At 34.6% G+C, this 22616-nt stretch overlaps 1 protein-coding gene across 2 annotated transcripts; it reads left to right on the top strand.

The window, feature by feature from the left end:
* Positions 1 to 882: 882 nt before the first annotated feature.
* Positions 883 to 22072, top strand: Nep2 (M13 family metallopeptidase neprilysin 2). Of its 2 annotated transcripts, none has more exons than XM_011642041.3 (10): positions 883 to 1261; positions 11799 to 11950; positions 14821 to 14952; positions 15523 to 15768; positions 16156 to 16367; positions 16543 to 16719; positions 16849 to 17343; positions 17726 to 18017; positions 18583 to 18833; positions 19624 to 22072. In XM_011642041.3, exons 1-10 carry the CDS (start codon positions 1230 to 1232, stop codon positions 19960 to 19962), a joined length of 2328 nt encoding a protein of 775 aa, XP_011640343.2. In that variant the 5' UTR covers positions 883 to 1229; the 3' UTR covers positions 19963 to 22072. The 2 variants fall into 2 exon arrangements, with proteins under 2 accessions (XP_011640343.2, XP_011640344.2); XM_011642042.3 differs by having other exon boundaries at positions 884 to 1261; positions 14854 to 14952.
* Positions 22073 to 22616: the final 544 nt, after the last annotated feature.

Here is a 22616-nt window from a genome sequence, read left to right as displayed (position 1 = left end):
TTAAAATTCTCGAAATCACGTTATTAACAATTCTTGCAATATCATGTCGTTACAGAATTTACGAATGACTACAACTCTGCACTTACGCATAATAGAGCGCCATAATAGATTTCTCAAAATTGCTTGTTGCATATATGCAATATGCGTCAGATTCGCGACGTAATGTTTCTTGGACTAAACCGACTAATCGAAATCGTCAAGCGTAATAATGAGGAAGTACCTTCTTGTTATTCAAATCAACGCACTCTCTAAAAGAGTCAGTAATATCCAGAGCTTAAAGCCATTGTTTAAGATCCAAACTCTGTTTTCATGGTGTTCTGTCGATTCTATCTTTATCGACATTTTTCGACTTTAAAAATTACATAAAGCAAATGTAATCTTAATAATTCATGATGATGTAAAAAATATTTTTAATAAATAAATTTAAAAATTTTTTTGATTAATGAGAGAGAGAAAGAGAGAGACAGAGAGAGAGAGAGAGAGAGAGAGAGAGAGAGAGAGAGAGAAATGGAAAAGAAATGTGCTTTTTCCACGGAGTAGCATTTTTCAAATTGGTTTCTTCGAAGATATCTTGAAATATTTACCATGAAAATTTCTTCATGACATGTCCTACGATATTAAGACTTCGAAATACAAATCCAGAAAGAATGTCGTATCTTACCCAAGATTATTCCCTCTTTGTGTTTACTATATTCCTTTTCTTTTGGGCTGCAAAACAATAGAAACGCCGAGTACATTTTCCTCGGATTTTCATGATAATTCGCCCATGGGGAAATGTTCCCCGCGAGAGAAACGCGGATACTTGCATGCGAGAGAGAGACAGAGGGAGGGAAAGAGAGGACGCGTCAGGGAGGGAGAGGACGTTTAAATACGAGCAGAAGCGCGCGCGCTACTTCAGTCCGACGCTAACAGTCCAAACCGATTGATATTCGGATCTCGGAGGAAACAGCCATCTTCTCTTCGTAATCTCTTTTCTTCTCTTCGATTTTCGTCGAAAAAAAAAAAAGAATCGAACAGATAAGTCGTGAGAAGAACGAGGAAACCCGGACACGAAGAGTTTCCGGTTGACACCCCGGAAACGACCGCGGGTCTTCGGGCTGAAGTAAAAGCCGGAACGGAAGAAAGGGACAAAACAGAAGTGTGTGGTTATGTGCTAGTGAGAGAGTCTGGAAAAAAGATCTGGAAAAAAAACCTCAGAGTAAGGCACAGAGAACACCGATCTAATCGCGATGACCAACAGCATGAAGCAAACGGTTATCAAGTGAGTTGCCGCAGTTATTTACTAGAAATAGTGATCCTTTCCGATGATAATTGATTGACTCGCGACTAAATCGCGGAATAAATCTCCCGAATCATTTTTTTCACTCCAAGTGCAACTATATCTCTGGTTTACAAGCTAATATGACGCAGTTTTCACGATTGCAGTGAAATATCACAGTATTCTAATAATGATCATTGCACTTAAAGGATTTACTAATGTAGACAGTATTCTATTTTCATAGAGACTTATCTATATTATAAAATAAAATTATTCATATTATAAAATAAAAAATTATGTTAGAAAAATGATCCTCACGAGATTACCTGCTGCTTTTCATTATTTGCTTTGTTTAATTTATATCGATGTCTTTAAAGTGTAAGTTAAATTCATTATTTAAATTCAGAGAGGCTGAAAAGCTTTAAATACTATTACGTGAGCAATAAAATAATTGAAGAAACTTTTTATTATTCTGCGAAACTATTCTACAAAACTTTTAAACAACTATTCATCCGCGTTATAAAAGTATTTATATCTATCCGTATTTCAAAGTTGACAGTTTTAATTTCTAAATCTATAAATCTTTGAAACAATTTGTAATTAATTTTTTGCTGTATAAACGATTTAAGTTTTTTCATAAGTTAAGCTTGGAAGATACACAGATAACAAAAACTTCTTTCTTATTTCATTCGAGATGAACTTTATCCTTTTCTTATACGAACAACTTTCCGCGGGAAATATCTTTTTAACTTTTATCTATAAATGGAAAACTTTTATACATTTACATGAAAAAGACACGTGTCTAGCAATCGTAAACCGCTGACGTGCTGCCCATACCGGAATACTTTTTGCGATCTTTTTTTGTCTTTTATCATGTGTATTAGCAAAGTTTTACCATGGACTACGTGCCCGCAGTTTATGCAACGTTGTTGAAAACTGGTCGTCCAATGAAATCCGGTGAGATAAATCAGAATGGAAGAATATTTCATAAGAGATGAAAGTGTTTTTAAATCCGATAACGAATCATAATTATCATGCGAATTATTTATCGATGCATTAGAGATTTTTTTAAGTTTTACTTTCCTGTAATATAGCATTTTGGAAATATATGTGGGAAGCTAGACGATAGGAGATGACAGGAGCGATAATATTCGTAAAATCTGATTTATTCCGATTATTCAGAATGTCTTGTTATTCCGTATCAGCTCTCTATATTTTTTCTCCTTCGAGATTCTTCTTAAAAACAAATAATTCTTAATAACAAGTACAATATCGAAGGAGAATCTGTTTTCTGTTATTGTTTGCCTCTTGTCTCGAGTCGTTAAACATTCAAATTATGTTACAAAGAAAATAACGTTACAAAGAAAATACAAAAAATACAAAATACAAAAAATGAAATATATGACTAAAACGAAAAGAAATTATTATAAGAGAATATAGAAAATATCTAAGTCTATTCTGTTGAGCTAATTCGGATGTCAATGTAACGATATAATCGCCACAGCATCTTTATTCAAGAATTATGACGCACTATTGAATATTATTTAACTTGACATCGAGTTTGAATTTTATTTATTCATTATGCTGATCGTAATTCGATATAAAATATGATAATTGAACACATTAAATGTAAATAAGAATAAACTTTTAAATTTATTGATGCGTCTCATTTAATTCAGAAAGAAATTATTCTTATGCAAATTTAGATATATTATTTTCATATTGCTCCGAATGTACATATCATGATAGTTATATAAGACATTGCTTTGCAATTATGACAAGCAACTTTGCGATGTAAATGTGGCTGAGATGAAATCTGTTGACATCACACTCATCTTTACTCTGATTTCTTATCTTGATTTATCATACATAGATCAAGGTGCCAACTTAATATCTAATATTTTTCTTTGATAATTGATTGAAGGAATTTGTTCTTGCTTTATTTTTTTTGTGAGAATCTACAATATTTTACAATGTGTATGTGTGTGTGTGTGTGTGTGTGTGTGTGTGTGTGTGTGTGTGTGTGTGTGTGTGTGTGTGTTTTATGGACTAATTGATGAAATTGCACAGTAGAACTTCTATTATGCGAAAATCGTTTATCCAAACGTTCGATTATTCAAACAGCCTAATGAAAATAAACATTCGCGCTCCGAACTAACAATTCAGAATAATGAAAAAATGTAAAGGACATTAAAAATACTGTTAAATTATTATTTTAGCGTTGTTCATATAATTAATAAATTTTCTTTAAAATATAGTCCTTTGATTATTCAAACATGATTATCAATGATTATCAAAATATTTTTTTTCCAGATCATAGTTCGGAATACAAATTTCACTATTAGCGGAATAATTTGAAATAATTTTTTATATTTAATAAGTCGAATATTGAAATTAATATTAATTAAAAAGCGTGTAAGAATTATAACATATATAATAATATTTTGATTAACCTAATCAGCCTAATAATAAATACCAAATTTGTAAACATAAATATGAATAATGTTGCACGTTGCATTTAACAATCACTTTTGTTTTCAAATTATATCCAAGTAGACATTCTATCTTATTAAGCGGATTTGTAGTGAGCTGATATTCGCATCGGATCTGGAGCATGTAACGTTTATCGATTGCCGTAGCAAATCGCGGTATCTCGATACGTGCAAGCCTATTAAGGCTGCGGTTCAGCTATACAAATGAAAGAGTGTGACGTTTTGAGCGCAACGAGAAATCTCGCGATTTCAATGCACGCAGGGACAGCCAGTGATAACCAGGCGTTGATGTTACGCCGAGAACCGGCCGGCCATTGCGCCGCACGGAGACAAAAAAGTACGGTCGCGTTGTAGAAAAAAAGAATCCCTTCTCTCTAAAAATTCTTAACCTTCCGTCAGCCTCGGTTACGTTAATAAATATTCATGTAATTACGTGTCCCGTCACGTTCCTCGAAAAACCTTGACCTTGCGCTCGTGGACGTAAATATATCATAAAAGTCAACAAAACGCATTCCCCTTTAGTAATTTGTCCTGTGATGGAAAGAAGTGAGCTTGAAGGAAATAACCTGTCATACAAAAGCGCGGAAATACGCTTTGACTCGTAAAATTCAAATAACATCGCGGTTGTTACTTGCGAGCACAAAAACTTTGGTATAATTTGCGCACAGTCTCAATTCGCACATATGCAAAGAAATTTATGTTCGACTATGCAGTCGACATTGCAGTCATCAAATGCAATTACACATGCTGTTTCACAGTATCGTTCTATTCCGCTTATCTTCGTTATAATAACTTGCGATAATGATATTCGACGTGTGCACTCGAGCGCTTTTTAGCAGTCTTTAACACTCCACAGTCATCTACAGTATGTCTATATAATCGACATAGTTAGCAATTTAAATTGTCATATTACGCTATACAGTGGTACTAACGTAATCTATTTATTACATCTGTTCTTTTGCGAAATAAATAATTATGCTATAAATAAATAATTAAGCTATGCATATATAGTTACATAAATAATTATGTATAATTGTATATAGTGTCACACAATTATACAATTATACATATAATTGTACATATTATATAAATATACATATATATAGAGTCTATTTATAGTATATTTACGTTTGAAGCAAAATAATCTTCCATATTACGAACATGGCGCGTATTTATAGTCTTCTCTAAGCAAATTGCAGATGTAAAAATATTAAAATATTCTTAAAAGTGATCATATGGTACATATGATAAACTCGCAACTTTCCCGTCGAATAGAAATTTTTCTGTACGGAAGTAATTCAGTATGCCGAGAGGAGACACGTGTCGTGCAGTAAAACGCGTACTGGTAGCGAACTGGTATCAAACACAAGCTCTTACGTATGATTGGTTCGTACGAGGTGAAAGTCTCTCGCGAGGTACGCCGAACATTGAAAGCATTTATAGCTCATGGTGCAAGTTTACAAACGCTTGTATCGAGTTATTACGATGTTACGCCAGCCGTGCCCGCCGCGATGCAATATGTATGTAAAATTCGAGCGATCCCATTTAACTTCCTTCCTCGGATAAACCGACCTTCGAATAATTCGATTTTACAACGGTGCCAGCTTAACAACTTACTTCACACGTGACGCGTTAATTATATTAACATTTTATAAATGGCCAGTTTGAAAGCGCGTGTATTTTCTGTCTGGAATAATCATAATCTCGAATTCTTAAAATAATATAAATTATGTGTTATTAAAAATAGTTTACAAAAAATTAAAGCGATAAAATTAGAGAAGTGTGATATTTTTGTCAAGTCATTATCTCACTCGTTATGTATTATTTATTTAAAAAAATGGTTTGTGTAGATCGTCGTGCCATGTGCCATATAAAGATAAATCCTCGAGAGCTTTTTATCTGCTCTTCTCAAAATAATGATAACTGAATGTTTCGCATTTCTTTGGCCTCAATATTTATTTTCGAAGCTTCAACGAGATAAAAGAACTTGATTCCTGCCAAATATAAAGCAGATATTATAAAATTCCTCGAATTTTTATGCATTTGAATCGAATAGTGGATTTTTTTAAATTTAAGTAAAAATTTCATAAAAAGGGCGAAAAAAGCGAATGAAATCTAATTTGTATTGAATGATTATTCATTCATGTTTATTTCTTGCGAAAATTGTGAAAGAAACAGCTCGTGCAAGAATCGCTGACTGAACATTTTCACGTGGCCCAGAATTACGAATGCAATTACATAACATATTATTTATAAAATAATCGATAACAATCTATATTTTATACAGAAAATAATGTAACAAATTTATAAATTCTCCCATTTCTATGTATATATTAAGTTTACATATTAATTTATTCATATAAATATTCAAATTTGGCTATTCGAAATATATAGATTGGATTATCAGAAATTTTAAGATTTGCACTAAAAAACTTTCGGATTATAACTACATAAAATATTATTGGTATAAATTAGACGCCTAGAGGGAAAATTATGAATTTTTAAAATACACATTGAGTACTAATGTCGTAATTCACCGTGTGTCGAGTTTCGTAAGAGGTACGTGCACGTATTCGAAAAAAATCTTCCGCGACTTTCAGCAACATATGTTCAGGTCTCGCAAAATATGCCAAGCGCGAAATTAATATTCCATACGTGGATTTCGGAGAATCGTCCGTCACATTCGCGGTATTTCTTCAGCAACGAGAATCGAAATTAATTTCACGGACTTGAAGAGCCTGCCTCTCCCACCTTGCGATTTTACGCGAGTCACGAATCGCAAAGGTCGGCTGAAAGGCGAAAGAGTCACGCTAATCTGCACGCCAACTGCCATAATTTGATAATTGGGTGCGAAATTGAGAGTAAAAAGCCCATTCGCGCATCGACTTAAGTTCCAACGCGACCTTCTCCGATGCGAAAATTTGCCGTTACATCGTCGTACCGCGCCCACTCAAAGTGGCTCCTGGTCGACCTCGTTGTCGTACAACGGGAATATCGAAAACACGCGAAAGCTCATAACACTTGTCCATCAAAAGTACATCTCACTTGGAATCCCGTTAAAAAAATTTGCACATACACCCGATATTCATGTACGCACAAATTTTAAAAGTCACCAGCGCTCCTCATTCTCTCGACATAAAATGTCGAAAATAATACCCGGATACGATGAACGAGAAATTTATTTTTCAATTACTCGTTTTCTCGAATTATAATAACAATTGGCATGCGATTAATTTGAAAGATATTTTTCTAAGTTTATATAAAAATATTGTCAAAGTAAATTTCTTAACTGATAATGAATAATAAATTAATACAAATTAATAAATTTCTTTTATTATTTTACGTTATATTTTTATGTCATATTTATTTGTTTCCTTTTATCTCTTTATTTATTGTAAGAATTTAATTTTATAAGCAATACGAATATTGAATATCAAGTCTTCACGGACAAGCACTATTATAGTATAATTTACGATTATGGTATAATTTAAATTGATAAGTAATTAAAGATAATTTATTTTATCAAATGCATTTAATGCATTATTGTAACGCAAGCATTGCTGCAAGTTTCCTGATGTCGAACCTGAAGAATCGCATATCTAACAAGCGGCGCATTGGTGGGGATTGATTATCATGTGCATTATAAACTCACCGTGTCCAGCAACAATGTGCTATCGTGTAATTTACGAGAATTGGAAAATGTACCGTCATCAGAACTACCCACGAGGAGTAGTGCGATGTCGCGAGTGTGAACGGAGCCAAGGAATGAGACGAACGCATAAAAAGATAGATCAATGAACTATAACGTATAGTGCGACCAGTCATTTAGAACGAGCCGTAAAGATAATAAGGTCACAATGCTGAAAATACAACGCGTCGAGATAATGAAATGAACATTTATAGGCCGATCGACTCATCAGGGGCCAAAGGACTCTGATGAGATTACGAGAAGATGACAAACAACAATCTCAATGATCGATATTTTAAATAATTACAATCCTGTCAATAACCTTCCATAAAATCTACTTGCAGTCTGAGTGTACTTCCTACTTTCTGTAACGGAAGATTAACATATTTATCTTATTTTCTTGCTAAATACTAATCAAAATAATTACGACATTTTAATTGTACATTCTAATCTAATATTAAAGTTTTCCCAAAAAGAAAAAAAGATTACGACGATAAATTCGATAAAAACTAAAACATGTAAGTTGTTAACTCTATCATTAGCTGATACTGATTAATACTTAGTATCCCGTTCCCGTTTCTAAAAATAAAGGAATAATTATTTATATAATTAAAGAAATACGGATGTATGTATCAATTGCGCGCATAAGCGTATCCAGAAATTTTTATCAATTCTTAACGCATAAACAGCAATTTTTTGCATTAATGAATTGCTTTTTTAGATATCTTAAAAGTTAAATGTCAGCTCGTTTTTCATTTTTTAAATGAGAAAAATATTAAGTAATTTTGTAAAATCATAACTTTAACTTTTTTTTTTAATTTCGGGGGGTTTGAACCCTCCAAACCCCTCGTGGATACGTCCATGGCGTTGTGGATTGTGCAGTTCACTTCTGTCTCGGAATTAATATCGCATTTCCGAGCGGCGATACGCACGATGCGCAGGGCAGGGTATTCTGACGAATAGAGGGAAGAGGGTCAGGAAGACGATTAAGAGGCGCCAGGTCATGGCACGTGAAGGCGATGTCACGCGCGTCTTTCTCGCTCGTGCGTCTCTTCATTACGATGCAGCTCGCGCGCGTTCGCCTTTCTATGTCGGTCCTGTCGGCGACATAGTTTCGCGGTCGCGCGGTACTCCGGTCGGAACACACCAGGCCGTCACGTGCAACCGGTGAACGTATCCGCGAGGACAGCGCGCTCTCGATGGAGGGCAACGGGGTGTTCCGATAACACCTATGCACCATGCGAATCGATTTTCCATGCGACGCGAGAGGCGTGACGCCGATTACGCGAGCAACGGGAATGGTAAAGCGGTCGTTTTAGGCGAAACAGCTGCGCATCGAGGTATTCATCATCTTCCCACCTTCCAGGAACTCGAAAATTACGCTCGGTAATAATTTAATAAAATTATATAAGCGATCGCACGATTGCGTGATAAGACATAATCTCGTAAATTGACTTAATTGAGATCCATTTAAAGCTGTATTTGAATATATTTTTTCATCGAAAATAGCGTCTTTTCTCTCTGTCTCTTTCTCTCTCTCTCTCTCTCCCTTTCTCTCTTTTGTGCAAATACGCGAGATGACTGAGGAAATCTTATATAATTTGGAGAATTAATGACATTTCTCGCTTCGCGCACGATTACACAGGGACATGTGCACGCAGCGGTGCGGTTTATCGCGAGATCGCTAAAAGATACGCTCATTCTCACGTTCAATTACGTCAGGTGACGTTTGCAAAAATGCACGTGTCCGTATGTCTGGGGAAATAATTATATCTCGCATCATAATAACGTCCATATTGTACTCGGCGATTATCGCTTTTATCTCATGAGATCGTCGACGGAGCGGAGATCATCGTTTTGCGGATTCGTAAATTTTACGTAAAAGGAATGTAGCACGTGCGAGAACGAAATTATCGCAAATGTTACGCAACTACGGTTCGACACGTTACCATTAATCGGAAAGCGACCGTCATCGACCGTCGAATTCGATATCTCGAATCATTGAATACTTGTACTTTCTTACGAGTACGAGTCGTGGATGAGTTACGCGTGTCAAGTCTTAGGTCATTAAACCGGTAGCCTAGAATACTCTCGCAACGCGGATATTGCTATCAACTCGATTGAGATACAGATACGATCTTATACTGTACGCTAATTTCGCATGTAGTCGCCTCGTCGATCAATCTATCGCGATGAGGCTTGATTGCTTGGTTAGCGGCGCGACAAATATGGAAATACGGACCGCAATCTCTCGTCGAACCCCGGGGGTAAATACCGCGAAATCAGAGGATAATCATACTCTAATCCTTTTCCACGATCTCCCGTCGTTGATGCGCAGTTATTTAAAACCGCGAGTATAAATCAAATAAATGAAAAAAGAAAATCCGATGAAAAAATTATCCGCGACCTTTTCCTCCTGATTCCTCCGGTTGGGCTAAGCAACGATGAATTAATTGGAAACCTAACTTTACAGTGTCTAAAAATAACAATAGCATCGAGAAGATACTTTCTTTCTCTTTACTTACTCTGCCATTATATCGTCGTAGGTGGCGTATCAAATCCTGTGCGTTAAATTCATAAATTCGTTCGTTACTGTCAGAGTCAAGGCCGTGTATCAGATGCGGACGATAACGCGGCATTGACTCCGATATTACGCGATGGAGGATGCCCCGGCATGTGCCGTTGCATCTCGATGAGGTCAATACACTCGTCATTGCATTACGCGCAACGATGAGCTCTATTATGCGTTCTCTATCATCCTAAGTACCTGCACTCGACGTATTTACACGGATTACGTCGCGTATCGGTCGTGAGACAAAAACACCCGGCAAAAATCGTCTGTCATTGTTTCGTCGGTGTATTTTCTAGCGTAAACGCAATCGGTAATTGCGCTTTCTGACATCGGTAATTAATTCTCGAGATGAACCTATAATTTTTGCCCGTAGAATCGTGTGATAAGAAAGATGATTCAATAGCATGACGATTTTTTAATAATCAAGAGGAATTGATTTTGATTAATTACCGTTAGATCAGCAAAACTTGTGCTATATTATGCAAATGTTAATGTTATTCCGCGAGATAAACGAAAAAAATCTCAAGTTATCAAACCCGCAGCTTCGGAAGATTAAAAAAATACAATGATATAATAGCGCTATCGTTACAGAAACCATCTTATCTAATTGTCGGGGCGCCACGAAACTTGGACGATAACGCGGCAAAGCGGCATTGCAAAATTTTTCCGTGCGCTCGATGCGAGATTGTTTATATTTTATGTTGCTTATGTTCTCCGACGAGGTCTCGCTGGTGGCCGATTATGCGAAGAACTTAATGCGCCGCGATCTCGCGAGATGATCGTAAAAATAAAACGCAGAAATGGCGCGCGACTGGGACGAAGATAAAAATCCGACTGCGGTTTGCCTTTCGCTCGCCGCGCGAATTGTCTGCCGTGAAAGAACGGCAATTCTCGTCCGATAGGAAAAGCAATCCATAAATTCCGACGTTGAGACGTGCTTTAGATCCAACGGGGCGTTTTATTGCACGGCCAACAGCATATACATACATACGCGATGGTAATAACGCCGGGAATCGATTTCGCGCGCAAAATCAATCGAAAATAAAAAGCTACCTTGCTTTCAAGCGTATCAGTAATATCCTGTGCGTAAAACAATTATTATCGAGCCTGGCGAGACAATTGTTTGTTTCTTTGAGATTCCATTGTTTTACGTTATGTAAATAATGCACGGTTTCTATATTCCATGCGCGGAGATGAATATTTCTTTGTGACACGCATGCATAGAGTTAATATAACGTGGAGGATGTGCGGTATTAGGCAGCATAATATATTATTTGTGTCTATGTAACGTATGTAGATGACCATTGTTTCACGCGCGATCAAACTCGGAAACACGTTGCAGGATTAGCATAATTACCGTAAGGCATAATTACAGCGCGAGGATTTTGCAGCTAGAGAAGGCAGCCCGTGTGTTATACAAAGCGTACTATTTAAATGAGTAAGCAAAGTCGCAAACAATATCTTGTATTGCGGCGACTGCCGCGGACACGTGCGGTATCCCTCTCAAATCACATAATTTCTAATTTAAAAGTCCGCTAGAGAGAGTGAATTTACGGAATAAGAGAAATAATTCTCTCCCTTCGGCCTTACGCGATATTATTAACGCGAGAGAAATCGTGACAATTGCAAAACGCATTTCGGAGAAAAGCACGAGATCCTGTTATCGAATATATTTGAAATTGCTTTAGCTGTACGCATGTTTTTTTTTTAAAGATAACATAATAATAATTTTATTTGTAATCATTTTGATCATCGTGTCGTTTCTTTCACTTTACGATTTTTCTGCAGAAACCCAACATGGTGGAAGAGGCGGTCCGGTTTGGAACGCGGGCTAACGGTGATAGCGGTTTCCGGATTCCTCTTGTGCGTCGCTTTGGCGGTCGCCCTCGGAATTTTGGCGGCCAACACGACATGCAACACCACGTCCAATAACATGACCAGTAAGAGCGCTCACTTTTACAAGCTATAGTGCAACGCGAGCCATTGCAAATGCAGTGTTGCTTGAAAAGCACAGAAACAAGATCCGCACTCTCTTTCCGCACTCGTCTTTTTAGCACTCGGATATTTACGTTGAAGTTGAAAAAAATCTCGCGCGAATGTGTGCGAGCGTTGGCTTTGGATGAATAGTGCGGATCTTCTTTATCTCAAAGTTGAATCAGAAATACTGAATGTTATTTTTGTTATACGCTTTTATCTCGAAATGATGCACGATGTATAGCATGATTCATCGGGGAGAAATAGAAAGATAGAAAAATAGGATAGAAAAATAGGATACTTAAATATCTCTCATTGGGTATAAAAGTGCAAAAGAGAAATTTATAGAATAGTAAATTTGCATAGTTCTGAATTCTAACGCTTAATATAAATTAAATAATATCATTTTGTTTTGTTACTCCTAACTTGAAATGAAATGGCAATCTTAACGAAAAAGATTTAAGCGTAGAAAATTTCTTCATAAAATCCTTTATTTACGAAAATCTATCATCGCCTGACATTTTTATATACGCGCAGGATCGGTTTATATTCTAACAAAGATTTAGATTATTATTATTATTATTATTATTATTATTTATTAGATTATTATTATTATTTAGATATTTCTCAGACATCGCTCTTAAGTTTTATTAAAATTTTTTCAACGACAATAAAATATGAAAAATAACAACGTAAAAATAATTGTATAAAATATGAGAAATAATAACGCTTTTATTTTAATATAGATTTGTAATATCAAAATTTTTGGAGAAAAGATCTCCCTTCGTCCGTTCTAATGTAAGCCTACTACGTAATTTATAAACCTGATCCTACACATGCAGTAACAAAGTATCATGCACTGACATCCCGAGACATATGTTAGCCTGGCGTTGCGACAAAGGCTTATTACTTAACATCATCTAATTACATTAATCGCTAATGCCTGAAGCGAAATTGCTAGTGACGAGCAAATGCTAATTCCTCGCGACATGGCAACGGCAGAGTTCTGTAATAGCTTACACGATATGTTGCTTGCAACAAAAAAATCAGAATTTAATTTCTAAAGCAGTTGTTTTAGAATATAAATATCCCGATATAAATTTTCACGTTATGAAAAATTTCATGAGAAATAACTAATCTCTAATGTTTATTATAGGAATTTACAAACGGATAATTTTTCACGTATTGAAATACTTAATTATAATTCAATACTACGTTCTATCGTTGACGGAAGACAAATTATTATATTTAGAAATTGAATTCCTTTTGGAGAACAAACGTAGACGCGTAATGAACGCGTAATGCTTTAAAAAAGTTAAATTTATTTTTATGCCAGGGAGATGTTGATGAAGATTTTAATAGTATTTAAATCATACGCCTTTTCATTACCGCTTTTAATTACCGTTAGAGGTATCGTCATGATTGCTTTATCGATACTCACGAATCCATATATCGTTTTCATCTGATGTCCCGAGATAAGGTAGAATCTATGCCGCTTTTTAATGCGACATGTGATGATTACGTTTACGATCGGTTTACGAAGCGGTTCGGTAACGGTACGTATCCGCGTCGTAAAAAAATTTTAACTGTGCGAAAGTAAGGCGCGTAATTGCAGTGCGGTCGTCGTAAACTTTATTTCTACGTCGGCGCCTCGTATCAAAGTGCTCCACCCGCTCATTAAACGGGAAAACGAGAATGACATTACGAAAATAGTCCCGCTATGCGTTGCAAAAACGTTCTGTTATTTGATCAAACGTGCACTTCTCACGGCGAGTTGTCTTGCGAAAAGTTTGCGAAAAAATTCATGACGTACAATTCGAAAGTGACGTCAAACGGGAGGATTTGGTTCTGACGCATTTTGATATTTCCAGTGGGCAAACATTGTTTTGAAAATTATTCACCCGCCACACGTGTTTGCACTAATGTAACAAGCGATTACACTCGTAATCGCACCGGCTTACGATACGCACACCCCTTTTGCTAATATTTTGACTGCGCGATCGATCTGGTAGCGTGTTTCGTGAAAGCGTCATTACTGACGCATTCAAGATATTTTTAGATAGTATTTAAAAAAATCTACGGGGATACGAAACTTAGTCAGCGCCCGGTGATTTGACGTTGCCATTGGTAGATATTTTCTTTTCCTACGTGAACATGTGTAGTAATTACATACGCAATCCGACGAATAATCACAGGTGAAATAACACGCGATACGATCGAATCGAGAGAAAGGAAAAGAAAAACAAAGAGAGAAACTCACAATTTTAAATCCGACAATTCAGATCTATCAATATACTTAGTTCAATGAAAAATAAATTCACGTGCATTTTCTATAATAAAAGTGGAAAAGAACGAAATCGTTTTTTTGCAATATAATTGGATTCAAAAAGTTTAATATTATTTAACGTTTTTTGTAAAACATATTTTTAGAAATTATTTCTTTTTAGAAATTATTTGTAACATTATTATACGTAATATTATTAAATTCGTAATTTTGAATTATGAATAAATAAATAAATAATTAAATTTTGATAGTCTAGGAATATAAGAAATTATATTCCTTTTTCTTTTTGAAATACATGACACCATTTTCTAAAATAGAAAAGACAGGGAATTTCACATTTTTTACAAAATAAATTGATAACTTATTCATACATAAAAATAAACATATAAATAAACGCTAGCAACTTGAGAAAGAAATGACATCAGGCTTCGTTGTGTATGCATTTTAAATTTTATCGCAACTTGTATTTGTGTGCTTCGCACCCATTAATTTGTGGCTGTTATATATTTTTTTTTTGCACCTACATCCGCACCTTCATCTGCACGAGAACAGATATTGTTAACGCAGAGATGCTACCATCCACAGCTGAAGCGTTAAGTGGTTCGGAAAAACCGAATGTCAACACGATACCAAAGGAGACGAAATGCGACAATATATGTTTGACACCTGGATGCGTTTACACAGGTTAGTAACGTATGGCAGAACTAAGATTCTCCGCCTATCTAAATATAAGTTTTTAGCAGGATCAAATATATAGTAATACAATTGATCGGCTAATAGACATTAATATATTTTATTTAAGGAAAAATTATTGCTTAGAGGAAATACTTCACTTTATATTAGCTTTAAAATATTGTATTTAACATTAAAATAAAATTTAAATAAAGAATTTTAATCAAATTTCGTATATTTAACTCAACAAAAGTAAAAAATTTTATCACAAAAAAAAATAAATCATTTATTTAGTATCGAGGCCTCGATATTTTTTTATTCGATAATCGATATTTAATTTATATACTGATTAATAACTGGGAATTTTGTCGATAAATGAAACAAGTTTTTTTATTTGTGCAAAAGCTGTTTTTGTTAATAATACACAATGATTAATTTGTTAAATAATATTTATAAAGGTATTCCATCAAAATATAAACTTTGGATATACTCGATGTTTTAAATGCAATAAATAAATTGTATTACTCAAAAATTTTTTAAATCTTGAAAATATCGAATTGTACTAATTTGCACCTGTCACAGCCTCGAAGATACTAAAAAACATGGATCCCAATGTGGAGCCTTGTGATGATTTTTACAAATTCGCTTGCGGCGGTTTCCTTGAATCTACGATTATTCCTGACGACAAAACTACCGTAAACACATTCTCTGTCATCGTTGATGATCTTGAGGAACAATTGCGAGCCAATATTGAACAAGAAAGCCCTCCAAAGGAACCGAGACCCTTTAGACTTGCCAAAGACTTTTACAAGGCCTGCATGAATAAAAGTAAGTAGTCGCATACGAAATTTTATATAAGTTGCCAAATGTGAATAACATAAAATTCAAAAAATATAAGATTCTAATGAATCCAATCTAAAATTATAATTAACGAAGCTGTTAATATTAACTGTAATTTAACAAACTTTAATAAGTTAAATCATAAAACTGCTATTGCTGCTATTTAAAAAAAAATTATCTATTACTTTATATTATTATAGAAAAGTGAATCTGCATAAAACAAATGCAACGTAATTATTTTTCCAATTAATTACAGATGTTTTCAAAACTGATATACCAATGAAGAAAGGATAACTGATGAACGAAAGAAAATAAAAATAAAAAAATCAATTTTCGTTTCTTTTTTTTATTTCTTAAATCTGTTACTTCTTTCAGCCGCTATTGAGGAGAAAGGTTTGACACCATTGTTAAACAATCTGAGAAAACTCGGTGGTTGGCCCGTTCTGGACGGCGAAAAATGGAACGACGGCGACTTCACTTGGAGAGATTCCGTCTACAAATTCCGCAGGCTTGGCTATTCTGTTGATTACTTCATCGATTTCGGCGTCAGTATCGACCTGAAGAACAACTCGAGACGCTTGATTGACGTAAGTATCGATGTAACAACTTTCTCTAAATATAATAGCAATAAATGCCGTAATTCATAAAATCGTATGTAAAACAGACTGTATAAATTATAATCTCTACTATCTCTCTCTGAGTAAAAATATGGCGCTTGCCTCGATTAATAGACGCCAAATAAAAATTGATAATTCTTTATAGCTCGATCAAGCAGCGCTCGGTCTCTCGCGCGAATATCTGTCGAAAGGCTTCAATGAGAAAATCGTTCAGGCATATTACAAGTACATGGTGGACATCGCTGTAATTCTCGGAGCCAACCCGGATCGAGCCCGCAAGGAATTGAAGGAATCGCTTGAATTTGAAATCAAGCTCGCAAACGTAAGTCACCTTTAATCGAAACAACAATTTCGATGAAATAAAGTTTCGATAGGAAAAAATTTTTTTTTTTGAAATTATCGCACGATCGAGATCAATGCTAATTGCTTGAATGGGTAAATATCTATGCAGATTTCTTTGCCCAACGAGAAACGACGCAACGTGACTCTCCTGTACAATCCCATGACCGTGGACGAACTGTCCGCGGCCTATCCTAGCATACCATGGAGGGAATATTTCAACACCATCCTCGCACCGCACGCGCAACTAAATCCAGACGAAATAGTTGTTGTGAACGTGCCGAGCTATCTAAAGGACTTTGAACGGCTGATCAGCATGACACCGAAGAGAGTGCAGGCAAACTATGCGCTCTGGAGAGCGGCTGCTGCGTCGATCAGCTACTTGACAGATGACATCCGGAAGAGACAGCTGAAGTACACAGTGGAGTTAAACGGTAAGACAGAGAGAGAGCCGAGATGGAAAGAATGCGTGGATGTTGTCTCTGGCAGCCTGGCGATTAGCGTCGGTTCGATGTACGTGAGGAAATATTTCAAAGAAGACGCGAAAAATGCCGCGCTCGAAATGGTCGGCGACATCAAGGAGGAATTCATGAAGATTTTACGAAAGGTGAAAAAAAAATACTTGAAAATTTAAATGTAAAATTGAAAAGATTAAAATCGATCGATGTTTTGACATCTTCTTATTTAAAATGGAGTCTTAAAACTCTTACAAAAGTCTCTTCTTCTCTTTTCTTTTTATCTTTCTTTATATTCTCTTTTACATTCTCTTCTTCGTAATTATAATAAACTAAAATCAAAGGAACTGAGTCTAAAAGAAATACGAAGAATCTTGTCTTTATCAACAAATTAAAATCTTGGAAGTAAAACATCTGTAATTTGTTGTACTAAAAAAAAATAAATAAAGATATTTATTAACGATGTTAATTCCAAAAATTTCTAATAAATAATGTTATGAAATAATGTTATTAAATTTTTTACGCAATTTTTAGGTGGATTGGATGGATGAGAAGACTAGAAAGAACGCTTTAGAAAAAGCACTTGACATGACATCACATATTGCTTATCCAGATGAATTGCTAGATAATAGAAAGCTCGATGAATTTTATGAAGGACTTGAATTGAATTCTGATGATTATTTAGGAAGCATTTTGAATTTGACTATCTTTGGAACAAATTTCTCATTCGGTAGATTGAGAAAACCAGTGAATAAAACAGAATGGATAACTCATGGAAGGCCAGCAGTTGTTAATGCATTTTATTCATCAATCGAGAACAGTATTCGTAAGTATTTAAGTATAAATAATTTGTTATATATAAATATATATCAATAAATATATAATAAGAAATGTTTCTCTTTAATGATCAATTATAAATTTGGGAAATACAAGGACAAAAATAAGAAAAATCAAATTAAAGTTGAAGAAAAAATTTTTAATTTCAATATTGTAATTTGCAAAAGCAAATTATTTAAAATTTCTCATTTTAATTAATTTTAATTAAGATAAATTTTAAAACTACCTTTTTTTTTAAATGTGATTTTATTAAGATTTGTATTTATTTTTTTTTTAATCAAAATAAAATTATGTCCTTTTCAATAATATAGGGAAGTATTTAATTATGTAAAGATATCTTTTATTTAAGTTATATTCATCTTTTATTTAAGTTAATATCATTAGGTCAGATGTTAAATTATCTTCTTTATAAATAGAATAATTTATATATAAATAGAATAATTTATATATTTCAATAATAGAATTTATAAAATTATAACATAACGCATAATGTAGTTAATTATTTTTTACAGTTATCGCTACATGCTGAATAATTCTTTTATTTTTTCTCATAGAATTTCCGGCAGGTATTTTGCAAGGTGCATTCTTCAGCAATGATCGACCACGTTACATGAACTACGGCGCCATCGGTTTTGTCATTGGCCATGAGATTACCCACGGCTTCGACGATCAAGGCAGACAATTCAATAAGGAAGGTAATCTCGTGGATTGGTGGGAGGCAGAGACGAAGGAGCTTTATCTTAAGAGAGCCGAATGCATAATTCATCAGTATGGAAATTATACCGTGAAAGACGTTGGAATGAACGTAAGCTGAATCTTACATATCTATTATACTTTATCGAATTCGTTTTTTTGCTATATGAATTTTTTTCTATATTTAAACTCGGGAAAATCTAATTATAAAGATATATATAGAGAAAATAAAGAATTTTAGCAATGTTGAGAGGTATTTCGCAATTAGCATTTATTGGTTTCATCTTTTGAGATATTTTTATGACAAATAATAACTGTGATGACAACTGTGATTGCCCTAACTTTTGTAATTTATTTTCTGCCGCACTTGTTAGATAAAAGCATGTTATCTTTCCAAGAATAATTACGACTCCATGTGCATTGCAGCAATATATAAATACAGTACAATATTACAGTAGAATATTCATGTATGATAAAACTAGTGATAACGGTAACGGAATTTTTTTAACGTCGTCTATAAAATTTCTAAATCATCCAACTATTCAAAGACCCAATAAATAAAATACAGTTTTACATATATGTATGTGTATATATATATATATATATATATATATATATACATATACACAAAACATACATTTTGTTCAAGAAATTACGCGCATAAACGATTTAATTATTAGCGGAATTGTCGAGATATTTATTTTACATAATAAACATAATATAATAATTAATATAACGCGAACGTAAATGCCATGGATGATTTGGATTTTCTATATCCCAGAATAAATTACCATTTTACGATATCTCTCAGAAATATTGTCACATTTTTTAGTAAAAATTATATGAAAATTTTTCTGAACAAAAATGTTATAATAATGGCATATTTTTTTTTACTTTTACAGTTGAATGGAATAAACACTCAGGGTGAAAACATTGCGGACAATGGCGGTATAAAGGAAGCTTATTACGCGTACAAAGAATGGACCAAGCGAAATAAACCGGAGCAGAGATTACCAGGTCTGCCATACAGCCCAGAACAGATGTTCTGGATAAGCGCGGCCAATACTTGGTGTAGCAAGTATCGACCGGAAACGATGAAGCTGCGAATTACGACGGGCTTCCACAGCCCGGGTGAATTCCGCGTTCGAGGACCGCTGTCGAATATGGAGGAATTCTCGCGCGACTTCAATTGCCCGGTCGGCTCCAGTATGAACCCCGAGAAGAAATGTGCCGTGTGGTAGATTTCAGGTGTCGGCGAAGTACATGCGAAACGGCACCGACTGACTCCGTTTTTAACCTTAGAATCTGATGATTTCGCGCGCTTGTTGCTTTGTTGAAATAACCGTCGTTATTCGTAGCGATTCAGCACTAGAGAGACTTACGTCTGAATGCACGACATTCCTACTCCTCCTGAGCGACAAAATACAGCATTTTGGTTCTTAGACGTTAAACCGTTTTATCATATCGTTAATAAAATTAAATGATTGTCTGTTTTTTATTTCTATGATTTTACGAATCTATATTTATGATTGAGGCTTCTAAGGTTAACGAATGAAATGGAGTCGTCGATCTCATATCTGCAGGATTTGGGGATAGCTTATTCCCTTCTTACAATATCCTGTCATACGACATTGTCGCAGCGAAGAATAGCTTATCAGTGAATTTGCTTATATGAAAGCAAGGACTGAAATTTCACGATAGTAGTACGGAGCATGCAAAAGTCTCGAGAAGTATTCTCCAGAGGGGAATTCACGAAAATCGATCCGATCTTAGCACGTGAAATAGACACACGCACGCCCACACACACACACACACACACACACACACACACACACACACACACACACACACACACACACACACATACATTCACACATTATGTATCGTTTTTGGTAAACAATTTTTATAAGAAGAAATATGTTATGGAACGCGCATATGTGTAAATAGAAAAAAATAATGACGGATTTGAAAGTTAATTAGTTTCTACTTATACAGAGTTTCATCGCTTAACTGTCTTTGATGTATAAGGCATTAGTGATTCCTGTGCCAATGACAATGTTTGTCAAAGGTTTTAGAATATTATGACAAAATTAAACTAAATTGTCTAATGTGCTCTGATAGTAGTTTCTAGTTTAAGAATTTTTATGGTTGGACATATCGAAAAGTACTGTTGGCAGCTTTGTTAAGAATTCACCTTTTATCCTATTTTATTGTTGATAGCTTTGTTAAATCTTACTTCTTAAGGCTCGGTTATCTCTCTGCAGCCATATTGAATTATGACTTCGAAAAGCGAGAAATGACATGTAAAATTCGTTTCATACGTATAATTTTATCTTGTGTACCATTATCAGTGTACATCATTGTTTCAAGAATTATTTTACATCTTTACGTGATTTATTGGACAGATATCTAACTTTCTGATATTTTTTACAATTTTTTAAGAATACAAAAATATCATGTTTTTACGAGAAAAATGCAAGCTAAAGCTATACAAGGCAAAGAACTTTTTACATGTCATTTCTTGCCTCTGACGTCACACAACCCATATCGCGCCGTGAGAGAACCGAGCCTTAAGATACATTTTAAAATATTTTATTGAATTGATAATCAGCAGCAAGAGAAAAAAGATGCGAACGGTGCGGCATTATTCTTCGATAAATTTGATAGATTTTTTTTTTAATGTGTGAAAATGTTATAATTATTTTATGTTGAGTATTACTTAGTAGTATTATCGAGAATAACGATTAAATACCGCAAATTGAATTTTTACTAAAACGAAATTCACTTAATGTAATAATTAAACTGAAACAGTCAAGTTGTGTGTTCTCAGTCAAGTTCTCCATTTTCTTCCTTAAAATTTAATTCACATCGTGACGTCAAGTAGCACTAAAAAGACTCACAATTATTAAAAAAATATCGCCGAATATCGATCTCCAATGTTTTATGAATTACAATTTTACATATAATCGTATATTATCAGCGTATTCACGAATTCCAATAATTTAATGCGTTTTCACTTCTCAATCGATAGTTCTCGAATAAGATCGTTAGAATTACGATGTTAGAACAACTTATTAAAACTGTCTTAATTAATCGTAGCTATTTAACTGCGAGCAATTAAACCGTGATTGCTTCCCAACATGTCACTTTTTGCATCCGCATGCGTTACATTTTTACTTTGCGTTTACATCTCGCGCTCTTTTCTGGCTCTCTCCGCCTTGAACGCATTTCTCATATTTGTTACATAAGTCATCGAGTTAATTGTCGTAGATTTAAGCAAAATGGATATATGTATCTTACATAGTATTTTTGTTGAATGTAAAAGTTTAATACAGGAAAACCTGATGTAAATATCGAATATTGTATTTTTATACATCCAGGTTTCCCAAAAAAGTATCGCTTTTTTCGGAACAAAGTAGACAATTGAAGTTCAAGCTGGCAATTTTCACTTCAATTGTTCGAATGGCGTGCAAGAAAATTGAAAAACATTATGATGAAGTACTTAACGTTCTGGTGGCCGTCTGATACCAGCTTGCTTCAGCAGCTTAGGTGAGCCATGATGACTTTGATGAGGTTCGGATAATCCAATTATTCGATCCTCTTGCAGTTTGCATTTTGCAACGAAGATGATTTACTGTTGATGTCCAGCTCACATTCTCCGGATAATATCACACGAGAATAATCTTTTTTGATTCTCAGATATACAATTTTTCTTACAAATATGACGCGAAACAGTAGCGTGAAAAACTAACGCGAAGCGCAGAACAGCTTCAAAATAACGCGACACGCAATGACGCATGCGCATGTTCCCTTTCGACTCGACGACAAAAATTCCCTTCAAAAGAGCTACAAGCGAATATCGGAACGATACAAAAGCAATATAAAAAATTAATGA

The sequence above is a fragment of the Pogonomyrmex barbatus genome, unplaced genomic scaffold (genome assembly GCF_055798465.1).
Source record: "Pogonomyrmex barbatus isolate J1 unplaced genomic scaffold, ASM5579846v1 scaffold3, whole genome shotgun sequence".
In the NCBI taxonomy this organism is placed as follows: Eukaryota; Metazoa; Arthropoda; class Insecta; order Hymenoptera; family Formicidae; genus Pogonomyrmex; species Pogonomyrmex barbatus.
The sequence above is the reverse complement of the archived record's forward strand: the minus strand, read 5'-3'. Positions and strand labels throughout refer to the sequence as shown.